The sequence below is a fragment of the Aphelocoma coerulescens genome, chromosome 5, assembly GCF_041296385.1.
Source record: "Aphelocoma coerulescens isolate FSJ_1873_10779 chromosome 5, UR_Acoe_1.0, whole genome shotgun sequence".
In the NCBI taxonomy this organism is placed as follows: Eukaryota; Metazoa; Chordata; class Aves; order Passeriformes; family Corvidae; genus Aphelocoma; species Aphelocoma coerulescens.
Window position 1 is genome coordinate 51,246,596 of NC_091019.1, and position 22,523 is coordinate 51,269,118.

General features: G+C 37.4%; 1 protein-coding gene across 3 annotated transcripts in view; it reads right to left on the minus strand.

The window, feature by feature from the left end:
- The window catches only part of RPS6KA5 (ribosomal protein S6 kinase A5), a 76,241-nt gene that overhangs the window by 52,378 nt on the left and 1,340 nt on the right, over window positions 1–22,523 (minus strand). For 2 of the 3 annotated variants that reach the window (XM_069018069.1, XM_069018070.1), the window contains exon 2: window positions 10,451–10,522. In XM_069018069.1, the coding sequence (XP_068874170.1) occupies window positions 10,451–10,522 (72 nt within the window). Of the gene's footprint in view, window positions 1–10,450; window positions 10,523–22,094; window positions 22,114–22,523 lie in introns of those variants that run through there. The other variant, XM_069018074.1, reaches the window with a different exon arrangement.

The window sequence follows — 22,523 nt, forward strand, 5'->3', positions numbered from 1 at the left end:
AAGCACTGAACTTACAAAAACCTGTAGAAAAGCCAATGAATTCTTCCCATCAGTATTTCATACATAGGAGCTTTCTGAGGCTCTCATAATGAGCTTAAAAGGACTCCTAGGAATTCTACATAAATAAATGTGGTACCTCTAAAAGGCAAACATGTAGAAACAGTAAAGGTTAGAATTAGTGTCCAGTTGCTGGGCCATGATTTCACTGCAATTACAGAGATACAGCAGGATAGCTTGCATAACTGGAATACTGTCATGGATGGTTACACACTTTTTAGGAAAGAGGCCAGAAAGGCAAGGTGGTGGAGTTCTCTTTATGTAAGACAAAACTTAAAATGTATCAAGCTTTGCCTAGGGGTGGATGAAGGAGGAGCCAAGAGCTTATGGGTAAGAATTAAGGGATAAGCTAAAATGGGTGACACTGTTTACTACAGGCCACCTGATTAGTAAGAGGAAGTAGATGAGGCCTTTCACAGACAGCAGGAAGTAGCTGTCACGATCACAGGCCCAAAATTCTCATAACCACCCCCACAGCTGCTGGAAAGACGCCACAGCTTGGCACATGGGAGCCCAGGAGGTTCCTGCAGAGCACTGATAACTCTGACAAAGGTGGTGGGGAAGCCCACAAGGAGAGGTGTGTTGCTGGACCTTGTATTAACAAACAAAAAAAGGATGGGTTGGTGATGTGATGGCTGGAGGCAGCCTTGACTGCAGTGTCCATGAGAAGTTGGTGTTCAGGATCCTGCATGGAAGAAGCATGGCAGTAAGTAAGATTATAGCCCTGGACTTCAGGGCTATAATAACTCTGGCATCTTCAAGGGCCTACTTGGAGGAATCTCATAGGTTAGCTCTCCAGAAGGTAGGACGGGTCCAAAAGAGATGGTTAATATTCAAGTAGCACTTCCTCTATGCTTAAGACCAGGACATCCCTGTGAATAAGAAATTAAGCAAAGGGAGCTGGAGACCTGCATGGATGGACAAGGCACTTCTGGCAAAATTCAGGCAGAAGAAGGAAGTTTACAGAATGTGGAAAAAAGGTCAGGCCACTTGGGAAGAATATAGGAATATTGTCCAAGTATTGCAGGTATGTGTCAAGGAAATCAAAGGTCCACTTGGAATTAAATATGGCAAGGGATATCAAGGACAACAAGAGGGGCTTCTTCAAGGATATCAATAGCAAAAGGGAGACAGGAAAATGTGGGTCTACTGCCAAATGAAGTAGGTGCCCTGGTGACAAAAAGTACAGAGAAAGCAGAGTTACTGAACACCTCTGCTTCTTACTCGCTGCTAAGGCTGGTCCTCAGGAATCCCAGACCCTGGGGGCTTTCCCTTGGTTGAAGATAGGGTTAGGCAAACCTGATACGCACAAATTCATGAGCCCTGGAGGGATTCACCCACGAGTGCTGAGGGATTTAGCAGATGTTATTGCTAGATCATCATGTTTGAAAGGTCATGGAAAACAAGAAAGATGCCTGAGAACTGAAGAAAAGCCAATACCACAACGGTCTTCAAAAAGGGCAAGTGGTAATCTAAAAAAATAAATAGAATGTTAGGAACTTCAAAGAAAGTATTGAAGTGAAGAAATAACACAAATGTACCACCCCCTGTACCTTGAACACAAACCCAGAAATCCCTTATGCTGTGTTAGAAATCCTTGTGTGCTCCTGTCTTGAATGAAGCACGTTACTTTGGTACCTTCTGTCTTCTGTCCCCAACTACCCTGCTCCCATCAGAAAAAAGTATAAAACATTCAAAAGGGATAGAAGAATTCCTCTAAATATGAAGGGAACTAAACATACTTCCATGTTTTATTTAGCCTGAAAAAGTAGAGTACTTAAGAAGATTACAGAGAGCTAAAAAAGAAAAAATCAAAAACTATAAGAACTAAAGAACAATTTTCATTATTTTTAGAAACAAAATAACTAAGGCAACAAATTAAATCATTAGGTATCAGCATTAAGAACTAGGCAAAGCACACAAACAAATACGCAGTTAAGCTGTGGAACTAGTGTTACATGATACTGCAGCTGTCAAAAATGCAGATGAATTCAAAAAGATTACATAAATCCCTGAGGGAGAGGAAAGCACATCAAGTGTTGCCAAACACTGAAGAGAATTATCTGGCTCAGGCAGACCCCAAACTGCAGGTTGCTACAAGCTCACTAAGGAAACCATCATTGTAAGCCTCTCCTTAAGCCATCACGAGACAGAAAAACAAACCAGTTGGTTGTTTTGCCCAACCTTTGTAATTACCTTCACACTATTTTCTCAAAGAGAGTGCTCAATATCTCAAACCTGACATACACTAGACAAGTGTATACTGTCCTGATGTGAGACACTAAAATTTAGTTGCCCTTTAAAAATGCTACAGCATACAAAGCTCCCAATAAGCATCATGTGCAACTCCAGATTTCTTGCTGGATTTTTACCAGACAGGTAATAGAGACTTTTAAACTACCAAATGGCATGTGAGCATTTTTCCTAAATCCAGGTTCTCCTTCAGTCAGTATATAAAATTGATACTGCTCATATACTGAACAATTATTTTTATGAAGTTTTTTACCTGACTCATTCCACCCTAAAGAATCGTGCTTCCCTTCTTTACAGAACTCATTACCGGCAAAAAGAGCTTTCATAAAGTAAGTTTTCATAACATATCTCTCAAGAATGGCAAATGGAGTTAGAATAGGTGATTGTAAATATCTTTCTATTTTGTGAGATATGTAGGACAGTCTCTTTCAAGACTTTGTATTTTATGTTTCATTCCCCAACTTTCTAGTTACGAGATCTCAAGTATACCTAAGCCAGACTGAATGGTCACCAGGTACTCATCAAGAAATGGATAAACAGAGATGTAAAAGGATTACTCTAGTAAAATAGGCATGAGCCATAAATCCTGTCATGATATACAGATGCAGGTGACCTGAATCAAGGTTATACAGACCATAATATCGTGACCGCAGTAATACTGTTATGCATATGCACCATTTTAATCTTATTTCCTATTTTCCAATACTAGATGTTAAATTATTTTTAGCATCTGAAAAACAGATTCCTACTACTGAGATAATTGTTTTAAAGAAACTGCTTCCAAAAGTAGTATTTACATCTTTATAAGGAGTTAGTTCTCAAAAAAAAGTGTAGGTAACACTTTTGCATTTTCTAACAGGCAACAAAAATAGAGCAGAGAATGGCCTCAACCTGCATTTCCCAAATGCTTAAAGAAGAAGCCCTAGTTTACACCAGGTTTTAAATGGAGTTTGAAAATTAACTTCCCTGTGCCTTTCTGAAAAGCAGTCTAGAGCATTAAACGTAAGTTTCCTTAGGTTCCCAGGAAACAGTAATTTTATCAGAAATGTTGGAAAACATTAAGCTAAATTAAAATAAAGAAAAGCCTCAGGATTTTAACACTTGGCTACCTGTATCTTTAGTCACATTTTATAAAAACATATAATAATGCATCTTAAGTGAGAGAATGCAGTACCTACTACAGCTTTACATGTAGTATCAGAGAAAATTATCATCTGGTACAGTGTAATGGCTGTAGGACTCTCTAGAAACAAAACTCTTGTTACCATAAAAGACTTTGCAACATAGAGCTTTGCCATGGTACAAATTGTTTCTTCGGGAATCTGAAAAGGACTGACAGAAAGATGACGATTCTCAGCATTTTTTATGAGAATAAATCTCAAGCAGCACTATTTTAATCAAATGACTCATAATATATTCAACACCAGAATCTCTGATATCACCACAAGAAATCTACTTAAAAGACAACACTGCAAAAGCAATTTATTTGAGTGGCAGCAAGGAGAGAGCACGTAAGCTAATTGCAATACTCTTACCTGACAATTGTACTCAGTAAAGCTTTTTTAATTTCTCAAAGAGCAACATTTTAGTGTTCATTCTCATAAAATCTCATGCACATCTAATCTATGCCAAGGCAGAAATATTTAGCCAGCAATATATACCCCATAATGAAACACACACAATCACCAAATATCCAGCCCCCAAATTCATTGAAAATACATTAAATGATAGAAAAACTAAAATACTATATATAATACATACACAAACTATGTTAGACTGACCTTGCAGCTGAAGAGAAATAAAATAAAAATTTAAACAATAATTACTAGTTGCTGAGTTATATGGACATCAGCCTTTATGATGATTAAGATATTTCACACCAGCAATTTATAGGAAATTTCCACTCAATTTGTGAGACAGAAAAATATAATTGGGTGCTAAAAACTCTTTCATTACTGCCCTTTCCATAATACAAATTCATAGTAATACATAGTAAGTATATATAAGCATACATACAAGTATACTTATACAGAAGCACATATATAAGTATTCATAGTAATATGTATCACCATTCTAAGTAACAATTCAGCAGGCCATTAGAATATTCTAAAATAGACACTTGCTAAAAGACAATGAGTTAAAAATATGAAGTATTCTTTGTTTCCTTGTTCTTTCTGTACAAATGCAAGCACATTAAGGCATTGCATCACACCAGCTAATTCTAGCAGAGAAAAAGGAGTGCAATTCTTATTGTTTATAGCACAATGGATGGTTTCTGTGGACTCCTAAATTCATCAAAACTTTATACTTGTACCCAGACAGTTTTTTAAAATCAATCTTTTCAAGTGTTAACGTAAGCTACACCTTTTTCTTAAATTACTTTTTTACTGTTAGCGTAAGAATAATCATGAGACTACAAAGGAGAAGGCTCAGAGGCACAAAATATTTAAGGTTTTGAATAAATTTCATTGTATTCTTGCATGATATATGTTATGAATGTATTGTGATGTTGGATTTTTGCATGTTCCTTAATGTTAGAAAAACTTTACCTAGGTTCTGTAATGTAATACATGATTTAGAATGTCTATTGTTTATGTAGTCAATTTAGAAAAGATAGGCAGAGAAAGTCTTCACATTCCTGGAGTATCTTATCAGAGAAGAAGAAAAACCAGAAAACCAAAGAGAGAAGAATTTATGGAGGGAGCAGAGACGGAATGGAGCCAAGGAGGAAGATAAGGCTGATGGGATGATACACAGAAACTCCAAAGAATTTATGAATCATGCATGATTTTGATGAATATGCAATAAGCGATGTACTTTTAAAGACGTTCTTTTGGATGTAGAGGTGTGCCTTTGGCTCTGCCAAAGCACCCAGCCATAATACCCTTTTTGGTACTGTCTCCTAATTGTCCCTTTTATTAAACCTTTCTTAAAATTTTATAAAGAGCGAACCTTGTTTTTCACATATACACCTAATGACATCTTTGCTCTGCAATTTAGATTTAATCTGCCTAAGGAATATGGAGGTAGATCTCTCACTGTGCTAGTATCTGTCCATATGAATTAAAAATTGGAATGTGGCAAATTTAGAAAAGCATGTAGCTCTAGCAGCTAAAAATGGGCGGGGGGGGGGAGAGAGGGGAAAACAAACAGAAGCCTTAACAAATCTCAAATAGCATTCTGAAGAATAATTCCAGTTTTTATTGTCTATGACCAAACTGTCAAAAACAGGCAAGAATCACTAACGGAATTTTTTCAATGTTATTACTTACCCCCAGAACAAACTTCCTCTCCCATTAAGCAAGTGAGTGATGATTAATATGAAAGGCAGAAAGTGACACGAGAGGGTAAGTTGCATCTTAAAATGTACTTTATATCAGCATTTTGCTTTTGTTTATTTTTTGGCTTTTTACCTTTTTTTTAAAAAGTAAATGCTATTACAGTAAATAGTTATGGCAGACAATACATGCCTAACTTTTTCTTTTCTTTTTTAAAGCATGTAAGTTTTTAGAAGGCAGCTCGCATATGCAAGACAATCTACCACTGGATAAAGATGCCATTAATTTTTAATTATTACAAGAATTAAGGTAAATAATTTTCTTCAAAAGTTGTTTTAAAGGTCCTGCATACTGCTGAAGTTTGATGAAGTCAGAACAACCAACCACAAGCTGCCTGAGAACATCATCTTATTTTCTCCTTTCCTTCTTCAATGTAAGACTGTTTTTGCTGTTCTCTCTGACATTAGTTCCAGTAAGAATCTTTGTTACTGATCTCCAATTTCATGCACAGATTTTTCCAGAATTCTCTGGCGGATGAATATGACAAATTTGTCCAGGTTCTTATATTGAACACAGCCCCCTCTTTTCAGTCTGTTCTTCATGCAGAAAACTAATCTTCCATTTCCAAGCCCTGTCTCCAATTAGCCATCCCACCTAACATTCATTATACATTCTAGCTGTCCTCAGCAGAAACTGAAGTAAAATATTTAATTGGAGTTTGGAATTGCTTTTAGACACTAATTTTGGCTCACTCTCTTGAGCACAGTATCCCCACTTCTTTCTTTTTCCTCCTTTTATGAGAGAGTATTTTATATTTTCTTCAATATGCTTTGAAAGAACTAACTTCATTTCACAGTCTTAACTTTGTCAGAATACTTTCTGACCTCTTAGATGAAACTTCATTATATGTCCTTGTATAACAAGATTTTTGAGAGAGTTATTTAAATCTGACATTCATCCCACTAATTTTGTTCCCTTCATATGAATAAATCATTCCGATTCTGAGGATCTTCCACATATAAGGTAAATATCCTTCCTGTATAAGCACTTAAATCCAAAAGATCACGTATAAAACATTCTCTCATATATGTTAGTTAGATTCTTGTTTCTCATTATTTTTGTCTTCTTGTAGGTCAAAAGGTAGAATGGATTACAAGTGCACATGCTCAGGAACTAATTGTATTGTCTCTTCTAAACCGCAGTTGAAAGAGTGAACGAAAGTGGCATTTAATGAAGTTCAGTAGAGAAAAAGGAATAATCCTTGGTAGAGAAATGTATGAACCAGAATGCACTCTAGAGTGTTTTGTTATTTTAAAAACACATTTTCAAAGAATGAAGCAAATAAGCCAAGTGGGCGTGCATAAATCAACACAGCCACCTTCTCCTGTTGTTCCTTTCCTGGCTTTGGGAAGCGATTAGATTACTTTGCTGAAAAGCAACCTTCTTCTACAGAACAGACTCTAGTTTTCCTTGTCACAGGGAGAAAAGCTTTAACTAGACAGGAGGGACAAGCAGGAAACATCAACACGGACAGGAAATCTGAAAATTCTGTATTAGCAAGGCTATACAATAACAGAAAGAGAAGGACTTGCGCAATTTCAAAAAGCGTATACTGAGTAGAACACGGGGCAGTCAGAAGTCAAGCCAGTAATAATTTGTTCCCAGAGCAACAAGTACATTATTAACAGCTTCATTAACAGTGGCATACTGTCACGTATTTCATTTTACTGAAGTAAAGTGCTACTGATTTCTTCAATGGATAAGTTTCTTCTATTACGACCCCCTAACCGCAGTGTAAAAGAATCCAATTCAGACTTTTGCTTCCTTGTCTCTCCTCTGGGACTCAGGTCAAAAGAAGAAAGCATATAGCATGATACAATTTTAACACCAAAAAGCAAAATATAACAAGCACACTTCCAACGGAGTGCATATATTAGAAGAAAACAGACAAAAGAATGTAAGAAAGCAATTCATATTAAAGAAAATAGTAAGTATGAAATTATGCTAAGCCACAGCATGAAAAAAGTTATGGCAAAAAATGGCTTCCAAAGGAGAAACATCAGCACACACAGATACTATTTCTAATAATCTTAAATGTTTGTATTTTTAAAATATAAAGCTTAAAAATGAAGATTTAAATAAACCTTCACTGCTACTACCCAAAAAGAATCACCACCGAGTCTGTAAGAAACCATCACAATTACATATCCTTAAGCAAGGATATCATTTAATTTAGCATGTTTTGAGTATCTTCTGTGGTTATTCCAGTTGCTTCATAGCAGACTATCCTTAAAATATTGTAATTAGTTTACCTAGCATCTACAGTCATCACTTAATGTAACTGTGAGGTTTCAATATATTCTCCCTTGCATTACTGTAGATCAGTCGAGTATTAGTTTGAAAATCCTGCATACTGCATAACTCCACAGTGAAGCATTTTTAAACAGCATCACAGTTTTATTTAGCATTAGTTACATTACAGTACTATCAATAATACAATAAAAATACCTCACACCAGGATAAAGCTTTCACTGCCAGAGTAAAAATAGCTTTTGTCTATTTGCTTATAGCAATGCCCAGAATGTTTCTCAAGTTAGGAAATTAAACTTCATCAGCAAGAACATCTTAGTAAGGTTCCAGAATCTCTAGTACTGGAAGGTTTTTAAGAATGAATCACTACGAGGGGTGATACAGGTATAACTGACTGTGTCTTGGGCCAAGCAATTAAGAGATTTCTTCAAGGTCTGACCTCTTTAGAATCCTGTTTCCAGCAATTCCATGTTACAGCAAACATTGCCAACTGACAGATGGTCACTTACCCAAAAGCAAAGAGAACTAGCTCCATTCTGATCAGGTCATTGGCATTTAATGCCAGCCAGTAATTAGAAAGCAGCAACCTCTGACACATCTAGTGCATGAGTCTCAGCTGTCATAGGCTTGAGACTGAACAAAGCTTCTTGACTGCCCTGACAGTCTAGATTTCTGAAGCAAAAACCTCAGGCTATGATTAAAACTGCATATCAAAAAAGTGGAAAAAAACCCAAAAAAACAAACACCACAACAAATACCAACTACTCCTCCTACAAATGCCGTTCCAGGAAATCCAAGGAGTCCTTGGATTCCTAAAGTTTGCAAGAATCTTTTAGTCAGTTCTTAAAATAGTTTAAGATCTACTTAGACAGAAGACATTTCTGGAGCAAGAAGACTACTAGACCAGGATAAAGTCAGACAGGGATGCTTATACCACTTTATTTTTTTACTTCACACACACACACAAAGTCAATCCCACTGTCATCCCATGAAGCAGCCTTTTCTGAAAGGGGTCCCTCAATAATTATCCTGTTAACCTGAGTGAATAGGATAGCTTTGCACTGCGAGCCTAAGGATTACCTGCTATGGTTAAGAGTATTCCAGGCCAAGAAAAATTTGGCCAACCTGTTCATGAAGCAAAGAAGGCACGGGAGGTAGCAATGAATGACTGACAACAGTTTAACAGCAGCAAAATGGGCTATTTCAGAGGTACTGCCTAAAGACAGGAGAAGGTCAGGCTACTACTAGTCTTAACTTGAAGACTGGCCCTTATGAAACCACCAACTTACTTTGTAACCCAGATGCAATAGGTGTAATATTAGATCTCAGACCAATGGCAAAGGTAACAAACAGACAAAATTCCAGTATGGGACAGGTTTTCATATACACACATATTTACAAATCCAGCCAATGTTTCCATCAGCAGAAAAGAAAGACATCCTCACATAAATGCATAATTATTTATAATTTCATTTTTGTCAACCCCACTCAGATCCACACTGACCATTTCAGAAAGTCATGATTGCTTCTACCTAGGAATATGCAACATTTATCTATGAATATTAAAGCTTCCTTATGTCTGCCCCTAACTACTGAAATTTAACAGCAAGGGTTCAATTTTTTAGCATGTTTAAATTTAAACTTTTAAAAATTTACTGCAGAAACAGGAAAGTATCCTCTCAGGTGATTTAAGAGCTTAACTAATTTATGAAAGAATCAATATGACAGCTAAAAGTGAAAATCAAAATCCTTTGCTCTTTTCAGTGATGTTTTGGGGAATTACAGCCTCACTGCCAGCCATTCATGGCTGATAACACCCAAAACTTTGGCATGAACTAGCCTAAAACTTCTGCAGACCTTGATGACAGTCCACCTTCATGATTATCCCAATCTACTCAACAATGTATCTGAGTTAATACTGACCAAAAAAGCATAAACACCCTAAAAAGAATAAGTGTCATTACTTTTGGTCTGTATATGGCCCTGTCTGTGTGTCCCTTTAGCAAAGGGGAAACAAAGGGTTTTTTTCATTACCACCAGTAATCCTACAACATTCTAGGTATCTCCAACATTTTGCTGAAACCCACAATACAATAATGAACTTTATCCATCTTAAAAAATACTAGGATCTGACTAGGACAGAAAGTTATGGAGCCAACAGTGACCCTAAAATAGATTCGTCAAAAAATGGGGCATCTTATCTAATGATATATTAAAATTACTGTTTTTTTCCCAAAACTTAACAAAATTATCAAGATCATGCCTTAATTTAGATTAGGTTTTCCACAAGCTATATTAAATTGTCACAAACTTTCGACCATATGTTTTCCTTTATTTTTTAAAATGTGCATCTTAAAACGTGCTGTGCTAGAACATGTGAGCTCCAATTTTGCATGATATTTGTGAAAAAAAAAATTGAAAAAAATACACTATGCAATACAAAAGTGCTATCTTCCTAAAGAATGTTCCAATTACCAAAACCTCAGCTAGAAAACTAAATCATACATATGAATAATGCTTCCAACATTTAACTTTAAAATAGTGCATCTTACCCCCTGTTCCAAGAACTTTCAGGAGCTCAAAGTTTTCAATGCCAACTTTCTCTGCATGGCCTGTCAAATTTGCTGAAGGGAAGAAAAAAAAAAAATCACATCAGATACATAGTACACCAAAACACCATTCTGACATCTTACTACAATAAAACCAAGTTAGCAGATGAATTAAATAAGCAGCGCTAAGAAGACATCCAATTCCATACTGTATTTAACTGGAAAACCAAGGGAAAGCAATTTTCTTCCTGCCATCAGTGTACCCAAAGGTATAAAATCACAGAATAATAACTGAAGCCTGTCTAGTTGGTATATACCATCTTTCATTGTATGACTGGGCACCTGTAAAATGAGTCCAGTTCTACTTTGTCTGTAATCTCCAGTCACATAGTTACAGACAGCAATCAGGCCATTCCTCAGCCCTAGCACCCTGAATACTCAGTTTTTTGGATTATATGGTGTTTGGGATGACATAAACAGAGCTTCAACAACTGCTCATGCATTTATCACAGGATTATTAAAGACTCTCCACTAGTATCAAGTAGAAACGACCTTAAGTCTACATAACTCACAAGTATGGAAGGTCAAAGCTGCTACAAAGTTGTCATTTGTTGCACAGTTTGGAAGCAGGAGGTTCTATGTTTATACAAACCTATACAACTTTGAGTACTTATTTTGTCTAACATACATTTTTCTAAGCAGGGATATAAAGACCTCTGTTTAAAAAAAAGGAGTTGCACAGGGTTGCTTTGCTGTTTATCACCTTTTTTTCTCTTCTAAGCTCCTATAAGAAAGCCTTAAGCAGTTGCCATTTTTTCCATCTTTCATTACGATCATAATATTATGCACCCATTTGCATCTATATGACTGCAGACCATTCAGCAAAACCCCTCACTGAAATGATCTAGGCTGAAAAGCAGCAAGACAAAGTTAACTAAGTTTGATTATTCACATCCAAGTTCAGTTCCCTGATCCACTTTACCAAGCAGCTTCATAAGCACAATTAAGGATGGAGCATCAAACAGCAGAAGTTGCATAAGCTGGCTACTAAAAGAATGCCTCAAATAGAAACTTCTAGACAAACTGTATGTCTAAAGCCTAGTAAAGAGAAAAAGTCTTCAGTTAGGATAGGAGATGCTGACATTAACTTACTAATTTCACAGAAATTCTCATTCGGTTTGACATTTTGAAGAAACTTTATAAAGACATGCTTCCTAAATTAGTGTCCAAATGTGTAATTAATGTCCACTCACAGAACTGCAGTAACTCAACAACTCAAAACACAAAGCTTTGGAAAGACCTCTCTGCAAAGATGAACCAGTGTAAAAAAAATCCAAACATTAAATAAATCAAAAAGCAAATTCATTACTTATTGCACCAATCGTAGGAGTCTGTACACACATACAAAATGTACTTAGTTGGGTCAGGGCAACATTAGTGCTCTCAATGCGAAACAGTGGTGAAACCTCACCTAAAAAGAGATTATTTTCAAATTATATAATTCATCTTTTTAAAGGATTAATCAAACAGTGTAAGTGCAGAGACACCACTTGAAAACACTGTGAGATTATAAAGTCTAAAAGAGCTTTCAAGTTTTTTTTCTTGTATGACCAGAAGTACACATAAGAATTTTCGCAAATCTGAGGGAATCTACAAGCTACTCTAACACATTAAAAAACACAACATAATTGAATTATTATTATTATTATTAGAGAAAGATTAGTTTTGTGATCAGTTCCATTTTAGTAACATGTACTAGGCAAGACAGTACCAGAATCCTTAACAAATCAGTGAGTCAATATGCACCACAGGAGCTGAATTGAAGTTTGCTGTACTACTTTTGACTGCAAATAGAACAAATACTCCTGCTAGAGCTACATCACAGTCACTGCTTAAGACAGCAGTAAGGAAGCCACACTCCTGTGCCAATGAAGAAATTAGAGCAGGTTAGCCAAACCTAGACTGAGTTAGTGTCTATACAATTAAGGTATGTTGTGTCACAGAAAGCAAACTGTTTTCAGGCAATTTAATATTTCATATTATTCTTCTTAGCTAGTACGGAAAATGGTACTCAATATACAGTTTCAAAACATTGTCTTTCCTGCCAGGGACATCAGAAGTTGCAGACTACTCTAAAGAGACCAGGGCTAGAGTATCCACTTTTTAATGAAGGAGTGAACATCACTGAAGAGGTTCAGGACACAGACCTTCTCTGGACACTAGCGAAGTAAGTGCTGAACTCAGGGTGGGAAGAAAGTTTCCACTTCAAGATCCACCGATTTGGATCTTCTGTGATGAATTACTCCAGAAAGGTTTTGCTATCTCACATCCTTTAAGAGTGTCACCAGAAGGTTTTTCAATTAAATACCCTTCTAGAAAGCAAAACAGTCACTTAAACCTGTCATATTCTTGGAACTGCATAAGAAGACAGAGTGGAATCCAGAGAAATACTGCATCTCCAGTAACAGGCTGAAAATTTGCAGTGATGGCTGTGATCCTAAAAAGAGATCAAGTCTTGAAACTCAATCCATTAATCTAAACTGTACGATAAACTCACATTCAATAATATTAGTAAAACCTTTTCCACTTTCATGAGGCTACACAATAAAAAGCTAAGTGACAGCTAGTTTGAATTATTATGTACTTGTTTCAATGTGAGCTGTAACTTTGCACTCTCCTCTTAATTCCATTTTTACTTCCATTCAGGATGCTTAATGGCCTTATCCTAAAAAAAATTAAAATTTAATATCTTGAAAGTTACTGTAATATTATTTTCATAGTAAAAGAAGAAAATTTCATCACAAATAAGCATATGATAACTCCAAAGTAAGACCCACCTCATTCTTTTTACATCATACTGAGGAAAAAAGCTAAATGGTGCTGCGTAACACACAAGTGTGATAGGACACTTGAGACAAACTCTCTCACAATTACTCCCTATAAACCAAGAAGTAAAATTATCCTTAATTAAAAAATAACAAATCTTCAAAGCTATAAGAAAAGATTAACAACAATTCCCAGAAAGTGCTCCTCCCAATGTTGCCACATGGCAATGGCTTGCTCCAACAGCCTCAGTTGCAGTGCTCTGTCCTTCTCTGAAGTCATAGTGCAAGAAAAGCAAGCTGAAGAGCTTGTTTGTGCCATTTTCTAATGACACCCCTAGAGCAGTCCTTTGTCTTCATCTGCTGAAACCAGGTGCAGCACTTTGACACATTAGCAGAGATGAAATGCAGTTTCTCCATGATGAAAGTTGTGATTCCAACATTTTCTTCAGCTTGCCTTCAGAAGCATAAATCTCAAAATATCAGTTATTCTATTCACCACTCAGTCCCAGGAACCTGAATGACCATTTTTGGAAGACCTTTCACCAGGGATGCTCTCTGCAGTTACAAAATTGTTCCAAGACTGAGATGTTGTCTTGGGATGACTTTATGATGCTGTATCCCCTGTCGTCTGCCCTATGCCAGACATGAGTTCTGTGCCTTTAAAACTAGGTCCAAGATGGGGGGTGGGGGGAAGCCAGTGGAATTCTTTTGGGAACCTGTATTCAAAAGCATAGATAACTCGCTCGCTCTCTCCCCAGCTCTCAGCTCTGCAGCAGGGCAGAGCGGTGCATTCTTTTTTTAGCTAGCTTCTTGTTCGTTAGCTGAAGCAAGGAGTTTTCCTGGGACTGTAGCTTCTTCTTTTTTTTCTCCTGGAACTCTTCAGCTCCAGTCCAGAACACCATCACCGGGAGGCCCCACACTGTGGCCCAGAGGGGCCCACACTGCACCCCAGCTCCAGAGAGCAGAACCACACCTACAGAAAGGACTCAGGTTTCCTCCACAACAAGAAGGTTTATTATCTAACATTATTCTTTTTGTGCCTGCATGCACTTTGCTTGTTAAATAAACAGCTTTTTTTCACTTTCCTCCAAGAAATCTCCTTCCAAACCTGTGGGGGAGGGGCTGCTGAAACCTGCCTTCTATCAGAGGATGTTCATCTCAGGACGTTTCCTCATAATTTGTCAATGTCCTGGGGTGATGTTATGAAGCTGCTTTATTCCTCAACCATCCGCTTAAAGCCCAAGGATGCTGTTTCTTTAAGATGGACCTGGGGGGCGGGGCCACGGGACCAAGTTCGGGGCAGTTTAACAGCTGGGCCCAATGGCTCAGGGCTCAGGGGTCTCAGCAGGGCTTGGAAGGGAGTGCGCTGGGAGCGCTGTGCTGCTTTTTCATCTCCTTTGTGTTCCAGCTAGCTGGGAAAAGGTTCTGTTGGGCTTTTTCCTTGTTCTTTTTTTTCCCTTCCCTTCCCCTTGCCTCACTGCCTCCCTTCCCTCCTCGATGGTCCAGGGAGCCTGCGGGGGCGGCCCCGGCTGGTCCGAGCCCGCATGTCTGTTCCCTCCCTGGGAATTTATTGTATTTTGAGGGTTTTTTTCTATCCTGTTCTACTCTGTTTTGTTCATGTGTTAATAAACAGTTTGGTTTCTTTTTCCCACTTCCACTCCTTGTGACCCATTTGTCTCACTGACGGAGGAAAAGGGGAGGAATACTCATTCCGGAGTGTTTCCTCCTGAAGTTTTGTCTCAAAAACTGAGACAGTCTCAAACCAACACAAATATAAATTTGGCGCCCAACGTGCGGCCAGAGGAAGTGGAAAAAAAACCCGAGACAGACATTTTAAAGGATTGCAGTGAGACCACTACTACTACGACAACTAACAGAAAAGGGAAAAGTTTCTCACACCCCACGGACATCACCGTGCTGGAAATGGTATCAGCACCCGACCCAACAACTGTCTGTTCACACTGCACAGCCTATCTGTCAAGACTGCATTGGGATGTACATTGGTGCAGAGAAAGCAGTTTTGGAAACAGAAAATTTACTTTTCCATGCACTTTTTTCTTCAAGTGTCTTGACACATCAGCTGAAGTGCAGCACAGAATCGAATAAAGTTTGGACAGGAAGAAAAATACTGCCCAAGTCAACAGGATGAGAGTTTCTCTACAAATAATGTGAAGCTACACATGACACAGCACTACAAAGGGATGGTTGTACATAATGGAAAAAAAAAGCTAACAAATCCCCTTGGAGATAACCTCACTGCATGAGTACACAATTAGAAAAATCTTGCATTTACTAATGTTCTACTGTAGTCCACACTAAGCAGCATTGCACCAATATGGTTAGGTAGAACGTGCAGCTGAAGGCAACAGCAAGAGAGAACACACCAACTCAGAAACAAATAGTGAAGGGAAAGGCCAAGACATCACAGAATTCATAAAAACGAAGAGGAAACAGAGGTACTAGTTGCAATCATCACCTCTGAAGGCAGAAGGAAAGGAAATATCCAGAAATACTACCACTGCAAAGACAAGCCTCCCTCTACATGCAGGGAACACCAGTGCATGGAGACCAGAGCTGTCATTCTCAGTCCCCTGGAAGTAGGGCAGCCTGTTTATCCAGAATAACATTTCTGTTTGATGGAGGATCTCCAGATGACATAAGAGACATGACTGTCATCTGCACTACATGAACTTTGAGATGGCCAAGACTGAACTAAGAACTGTCCAAGCGGGTACTGTGCAATGAGTCCATAAGCTTTTAATTGCACTTCTTTGATCTTGAGAAATAATACTTCAACAGGGTTTGTTTTCAAGTTAAAATGTGCTCTGTCCTCTGTTTCTGGACTCCACTGCATACAGGTCTTGCAGCAGACAAAAAAAGCTAGAGCTTCCTCTATCAAACTTGATCAAGCAATCTTCTAAAACAAGCTCTGCCTGAAAGCCAAAACTAGTCTCTGCTATTCTCTGCTGTTTTATTCAGCAGAACAATGAACCTCAGGCAATTATAAGAAGAACAGAGAAGGAAAATGAGACAGAACATATTCTGCATTATTCCAAATATTAGGTTGCAATGTCTAATACCAGTATTAACTTGATCTTAACCTGTTACTTCAGAGAATGGCCCATCCCCACTCACCTAACAGATCTACTTAAGCCACACCATCAAAGAACAGATGTTGTTTTAAAACCTATATGTTTATGCTTTATTCAGAATGGAGAGTGGGTGGTTTTCCTCAAAATTAAGCAAAACTAGCACGATCCTTTCTAGGAAAAAAAAATGACACCATGCAATAGAAACTACACAACTGTTTGTTAGACACTGAAGAAAAGGCATATGTTATACTGTTTATCTGCTATATAGAGTTATACTTTGTTACTGGTTACAACAACTTAGAACTATTTGTGAAGGGAAATATTCTAAAGTCCTTGAAATCTGAGAGACCATCGCCACCTAGTAAGTGTCAGGTCACTGAACAAGAGCACCATTTAATCAGGTCAGGGTACTACCTTACAAGCTTAAAATGGAATTTAAAAATCGTAACATCCCAAGAATACTTTTCTTAGGCAAAAGAAAGAATGTAGAGCAAAAATAAAACACACAGTTCTGAACTCATGTGAAAGAAAAGAAAATGCAGTTCACGTTGCTCTGAACTCTAGGGTAGCAGTTAAGGTAACTGGGCTGGTAACTGCTGATTCTCTAGAACATTAGATGCTTAAGGGTAAGATCACTCGAACGGAGAAAAAATTGTAAAATTTGAAAAAAAACTTGGAAAAAATTCAAGCTCTCACAAAGCTGCTGATTCCATACTAGAAGGCTTGGAAACCAAACTTCACAGAGGCAAAGATGACAAAGACCTCTAAAGTACTAGCTAATACAGTATGTATACATATATGTATACATGTATGTATACAGCATACACGTATATTGTATGGAATACAGTATGTGGAAATTCAGAAGCATAAAATGCTGTGGAAAACATGATAAGAAACTGTCATTACCATCATGAAAATAGAAGATGGAAGACTACCCCACCAAAGTTATCATTTGCACATAGGAAGCTGAAATAAATATAGAAGTCCAGACATCTGAGATTAATGATGCAGACTCACAGTAGTCTGAACTGGAAAATGCTCCATGTTAAGATCCATTTGCATGCAACAGCATCTTTTCCTCTTACAGAGGCGACTTTGCTATGAGGTTTATCATTACTGCAAGCTGAATCACTATGAGGTCCAGAGGCACCTCCATGGTCAGCTACAAACTTAATGTATAGCAACACTATACGTCGAACAATTGCAAAAAAAAACCAAACCAAACCAAACCAAACCAAAAAAAAAACCAACAAAAAAAAACCCTAACAAAATGTAATTAGACAAGACTCTAATGAATAAAATTGCTATAGATAATCTAATGCTGAACCGAGTTGAAACAATCAGATATCTAAGGATTGTGCATATCTTTTCAAACAAAAAATTTTATCTAACTACAAGATATGAATCAACTTCGGTTTTCTCTATCATTAGCAAGGAATGAAAACATCTTATAAAAAATGAGTCACAGGCACCTCGGACACAGCATCAAGAGTAACAGAATACAGATTAATTTATCAACAAAAAAGAGCAACTGACAACTTACATGGTGATGGAAGGTATTTACATATTTGTTTATGCAGACATTAATCAGAAAACTTAAGAATTATCCTCTCCCAAGTAAAGCTTTTATAAGCATCTGTCCAAGCCAGCATAAAATATTTACAGATGTCAAGAAAAATGAGAAGAGGAAACAGTCACAATAGATCCGAAAACAAAACACAAACCCAAATAAACTGACTGCATGTAACGTGAGTCTTTCACAAACCAGGTCGTCTGCCTATCTATGGACTGAGTCAGAAGCAAAGAAATCTTAGTAGAACTTGCACCTCATCATTGGAATTCTATGGGGGGAGGAGACAGAGAGCATGTTTACCAAAGGATACCAAATTATACAATGATGGGGATATAACAGAAATATTTATGTAGAAAATACATTGGGAAAACACATCCTCAGATACCCAGGCCTTGTCATATGGTTAAGGAATTCTGGCAAGTGTTCTTTGAACTGCCTTCTGAATAAAATCCTAAAATGTATTAACACAGCATGTAAGACTCCTAATTCCTTTGTGGAATCAAGCATGAGATTTTAAACCATCACATTTAGAAGACATTGGATCAAAGCTAATAAACAGGCTGACAATGAAGACTACAATTTCTAGTCCTCATTTGTATTAGACATTTTATGGAACATCACTGAAACAATGACAGCAAAATGATCAGTTGTACCAGACCCTTTTATAGACCATTTTAGCCAGGTTTGTTAGATTCCAAAGCCTGGAGGAAGGAAAACAAACAAACAAAAATCGCACCCAACAAAAACAAACAAAAAGCCACAAACACAACTCAGGAAAGATCAATAGCCATCCCTCTTCATAAAGCTACAAGAAAATAAATAACAATAAATTCCTAGACGACAAAGTATTTTTAGAAAATACTGATTGCGTGAAGAGTAAAATCCACAGATTTAAGCGGTATTTAAAATGATTAATAAACTTAAAATACTCTTTATAGTTCCCACAATCCAAGAACATGTATTTTTTAGTGCTCAAAAGAGAAAAGTAGAAGCAAAAGCAATCCAAGCTTTGAAATAGTCTATTAGTACCTCCTGATCCCTAAACAATACACAAAATTAGTAAAAAAGTTTTTTAAAACCTGCCTTACAGAAAAAGTAATTGCAAAAGTATCTTTAAAGTTTCATAAAGTTCCCTTTTAAAAATAGAAAAAATAAAATATAGGTGCCAGATGTACCTCCATAGTGAAGGCTGAATTTGCTATTCAGTGCATGATTCATCATGTTTTTTAGTCACAGGAATTTTCACAATTCCCCAGAACGTAACATGAACCTTCCAGTTTACAAATAAATCCATTCTAATTTAAGTTCCCATTCAAGAAGGTGTAACTAAGAATTTGCATTATGAAACCCTTTAGATAATCCATGTATTTACTTTCTGAAGCTTTTTATAGTTTCATACTGAATTATAAGTTTGACTCAAGGGGAAGTTTCAAATTCTTCTGCAGCCCGTTGCTACACTACCTTCTGGGCTATACATGTCTTTTGCCATGCACGTTACAGTCGGGCAAGTTGCAAACTAACACAAATTCTTTAGCCCAAAGCTTGTGATAACATTAAAACAAATCCAGTATCCTCTTCAAAACAGACTTGTTAAAAGGAAAAGAACAACACTGTAAAGCAAAACAAACAAGGTATATAGAGCCCATTGCCCATATATTCACGGAATGCCTCACAAGTTCCCTTCAAGATCTCGGTTTTGGTAATCTCTGCCTCTACCTGGGCAAAGCAGGGAGTGCATATGCATGCCACAAGATGGGCAACCTCCTACAAAATCACTCATACCCACTTAAGGTATAGGATCCTTTGATCCTTTTTTCTAAAAACAAGAGTTATGACAAAAGCCAAGAGGAGATGGGGAGGAAATCTCACTCTTAACTGTTCTGTCTCCTTCTTATCTTCTGACATCACAAGACTTTTCTTCTCTTTCCATACCCTTCTCTATCACATAAAATGTTTCCTCTGATAGGCTTTCCGTTTGCCATTGTTCAGTTCTGCAGCATTACCAAGCAACAGAAATGTTAAGATGCAACAATGTTCTTTTTTCAGTGTAAATAATATGCAATTTCTAAGGTCTGCAAAAAGATTAGAAGTCGCATCAACTCTGAAAGTTAGCCTTCAAAAAATAAAACCTTTCCCCTTACAAGATTCCAGAAATAGATGCTAAATAAAATTTTGTTTTCTTATTATTTTCACTGGACAGCTTCAGTGAGAATCAGAGACAGTCACCACTTCCTACTATTTCCACTTCAGTACATTTTTGCTTTTACTTCCTGGAAAGAGATTCCACTTTCCCCAAAACCTCATTTTCCTTCCCAAAGTGAGACACGAAAGACAGTAACTATTCTGAAGTGGCTGAACTGTGAGGCTTCCATCAAGTACATAAATGGTTTGGTGTTAGGAAAAGAAAAAACACTTGGTAAATATATTGGGAGAATATCATTATTAAATGAAATGTGTCCTAAAAGTCACTGTCTAATCTGCAAAACATTACATATATATACACACACACATATACACACAACACATACAGACAGAGCAGTGCCCAGTATTTGTAACACAGCATATCACATGGTATCACACAGAGGCACTCAAGTGTTACTTCCCTATCACAGATCCAATCTACATGCCTATCAAGTGATGTTTTTCCAGCAATTACTTTTTGGTCATGCAACAGAGGAATTTCAGGCCTCTAACACTATGAGATATAAAGCTAAAATTAAACCTGACCCTACATACCAAAGCCAGCACTGTAATTTCAAAGTCAAGGTTTAAAAGAAGTCAAACCATGGTATGATAGGGTTAACAATCAGCTGGTCTACGTAGAAACAGCACTGCATATGCTCAAACTTAACACATTTTCATAGGCTTCCATACTTGCTTGGCGGTAACAACAATCATGTGTTTCATTCTTTAAGATACTCATTTAATCTTAAATTCAAATTCTAAAAAGTATGTTCACTTACTCACTTGACCATAATCAATGCCTGCTCTTAACTCATTTAATACTTTTAGAGCAATCCCAAGACCAAGTAATTCCAAATGCAAACTGTAACTGTGGGTTTACCTGCATTCAGTTGATTTGAATTAGTGAATTTTTTACTATTGGTTCAAGTAGCAGCTTCCACAATATGAAAATAAGATACACCCTTCTCAAAGAAGTCTCTATTTCTATGACAATAGTAGATTCTTTCAAAGCACTGGGGAGACCAACCTCTTTTTCATCTGTCAACTGACAGCTACTTTCTCTATGTAACTCTAAACGATTCAATTAGGCACAGAGCTAGCACCACCAAAGAAAGAACACAGATGAGGGGAACACCAGAATCTAAACAAATTGCACATTAAAGGATATTCATTATATAGAACATATTTAGGAATGACAAAGATCTGCTGGCTCCAAATTCTAGTTCTTGCATGTCCTCTCACTCTCTTCCCTAAAATGAAGCAGAATTAAATAATCATTCTGCATGCTTTAAAGCTGTGGTGAGTTGACCCTAGCCAGCAGCTAAGCATCCACATACCAGACCCAGCACAAAAAAACACCTTTAAACTTCTCAAGTATCCTATAGATTTATACATTTCTGTATCAACAGAAGGTGACTGCAACTTTTCTCCTTAAATTATTGTATCTCTGTGGATTTTATAGAGACAAGTTCTGAAACAGTATTTCCATACGTCTTGCATAGCGATGACACTATTGACACCTTCAGGAGTAGGAGTCTCCCAGGAGTACATGACAGAGCAGCTCCCTCCTCCACCCTAGTGCTCCAGAAATAGACAAGTCATTGTTAGAAAGCATTTTTCAGAAAGCAGAGTTTTCTAAACACTGAATACAGAGAACAGAACAAGGAGGTGAGAAGCAACTTATTCCTACTAAACTGAATTTCAGAAGCTTAAAAAGACAAATGGGGTTGAGACTTTTTAAAATAAAAGTGAGAATTGGTACTTCATAAAGCTTTATGATCAGGATTAAAATCAAAGTTGCTTATTACGCTACATTAGACAGTTCTTTGTCTAGTTTATACAAATGTGCTTATTCCTCAAACTACCTTTAAATAACGATCCCTCAGGCATACATGTTCTCAACCTTTACAAAAGAAATCTAGACATAGCTATGTAAATATATTGAATAAATGTCCCACTCCCTTTCCCCTTACCTTTTCCTCTTCCACACTTAAATGTAGCAACACCTAGCGAGACAACTATGTTTTCCAGCAGCTCTTTTACTTCTTCTTGAAAGAAGGAAACTACAGTCCCTTCGGTTTCTGTAGCGATCAAGAGACCGCCTTTTTTTTTTTTTTTCTTCTCTCCTCCTCCCCTCCTCCCCCCACCCAAGGAGCAGTGATAGCTGTATTCCTCTGGGGCTACTCCCCCAAGACCGAGGGACAGTGGGGCAGGAGGCAGAACGAGACCGAGGAGACCCAGCACCACCACCCTCTTTTCACATCGGCCCATTCGAGAATGTCAACTGCATTAACCCGGCAGGCAGCTCTCTCAAACTTTTGCAGTGAACAGCATCATATGCTTACTCTTACTTCATCATGGAGAAAAAGATGATGACAGAAAAGGAATGAAGCACATGGGTT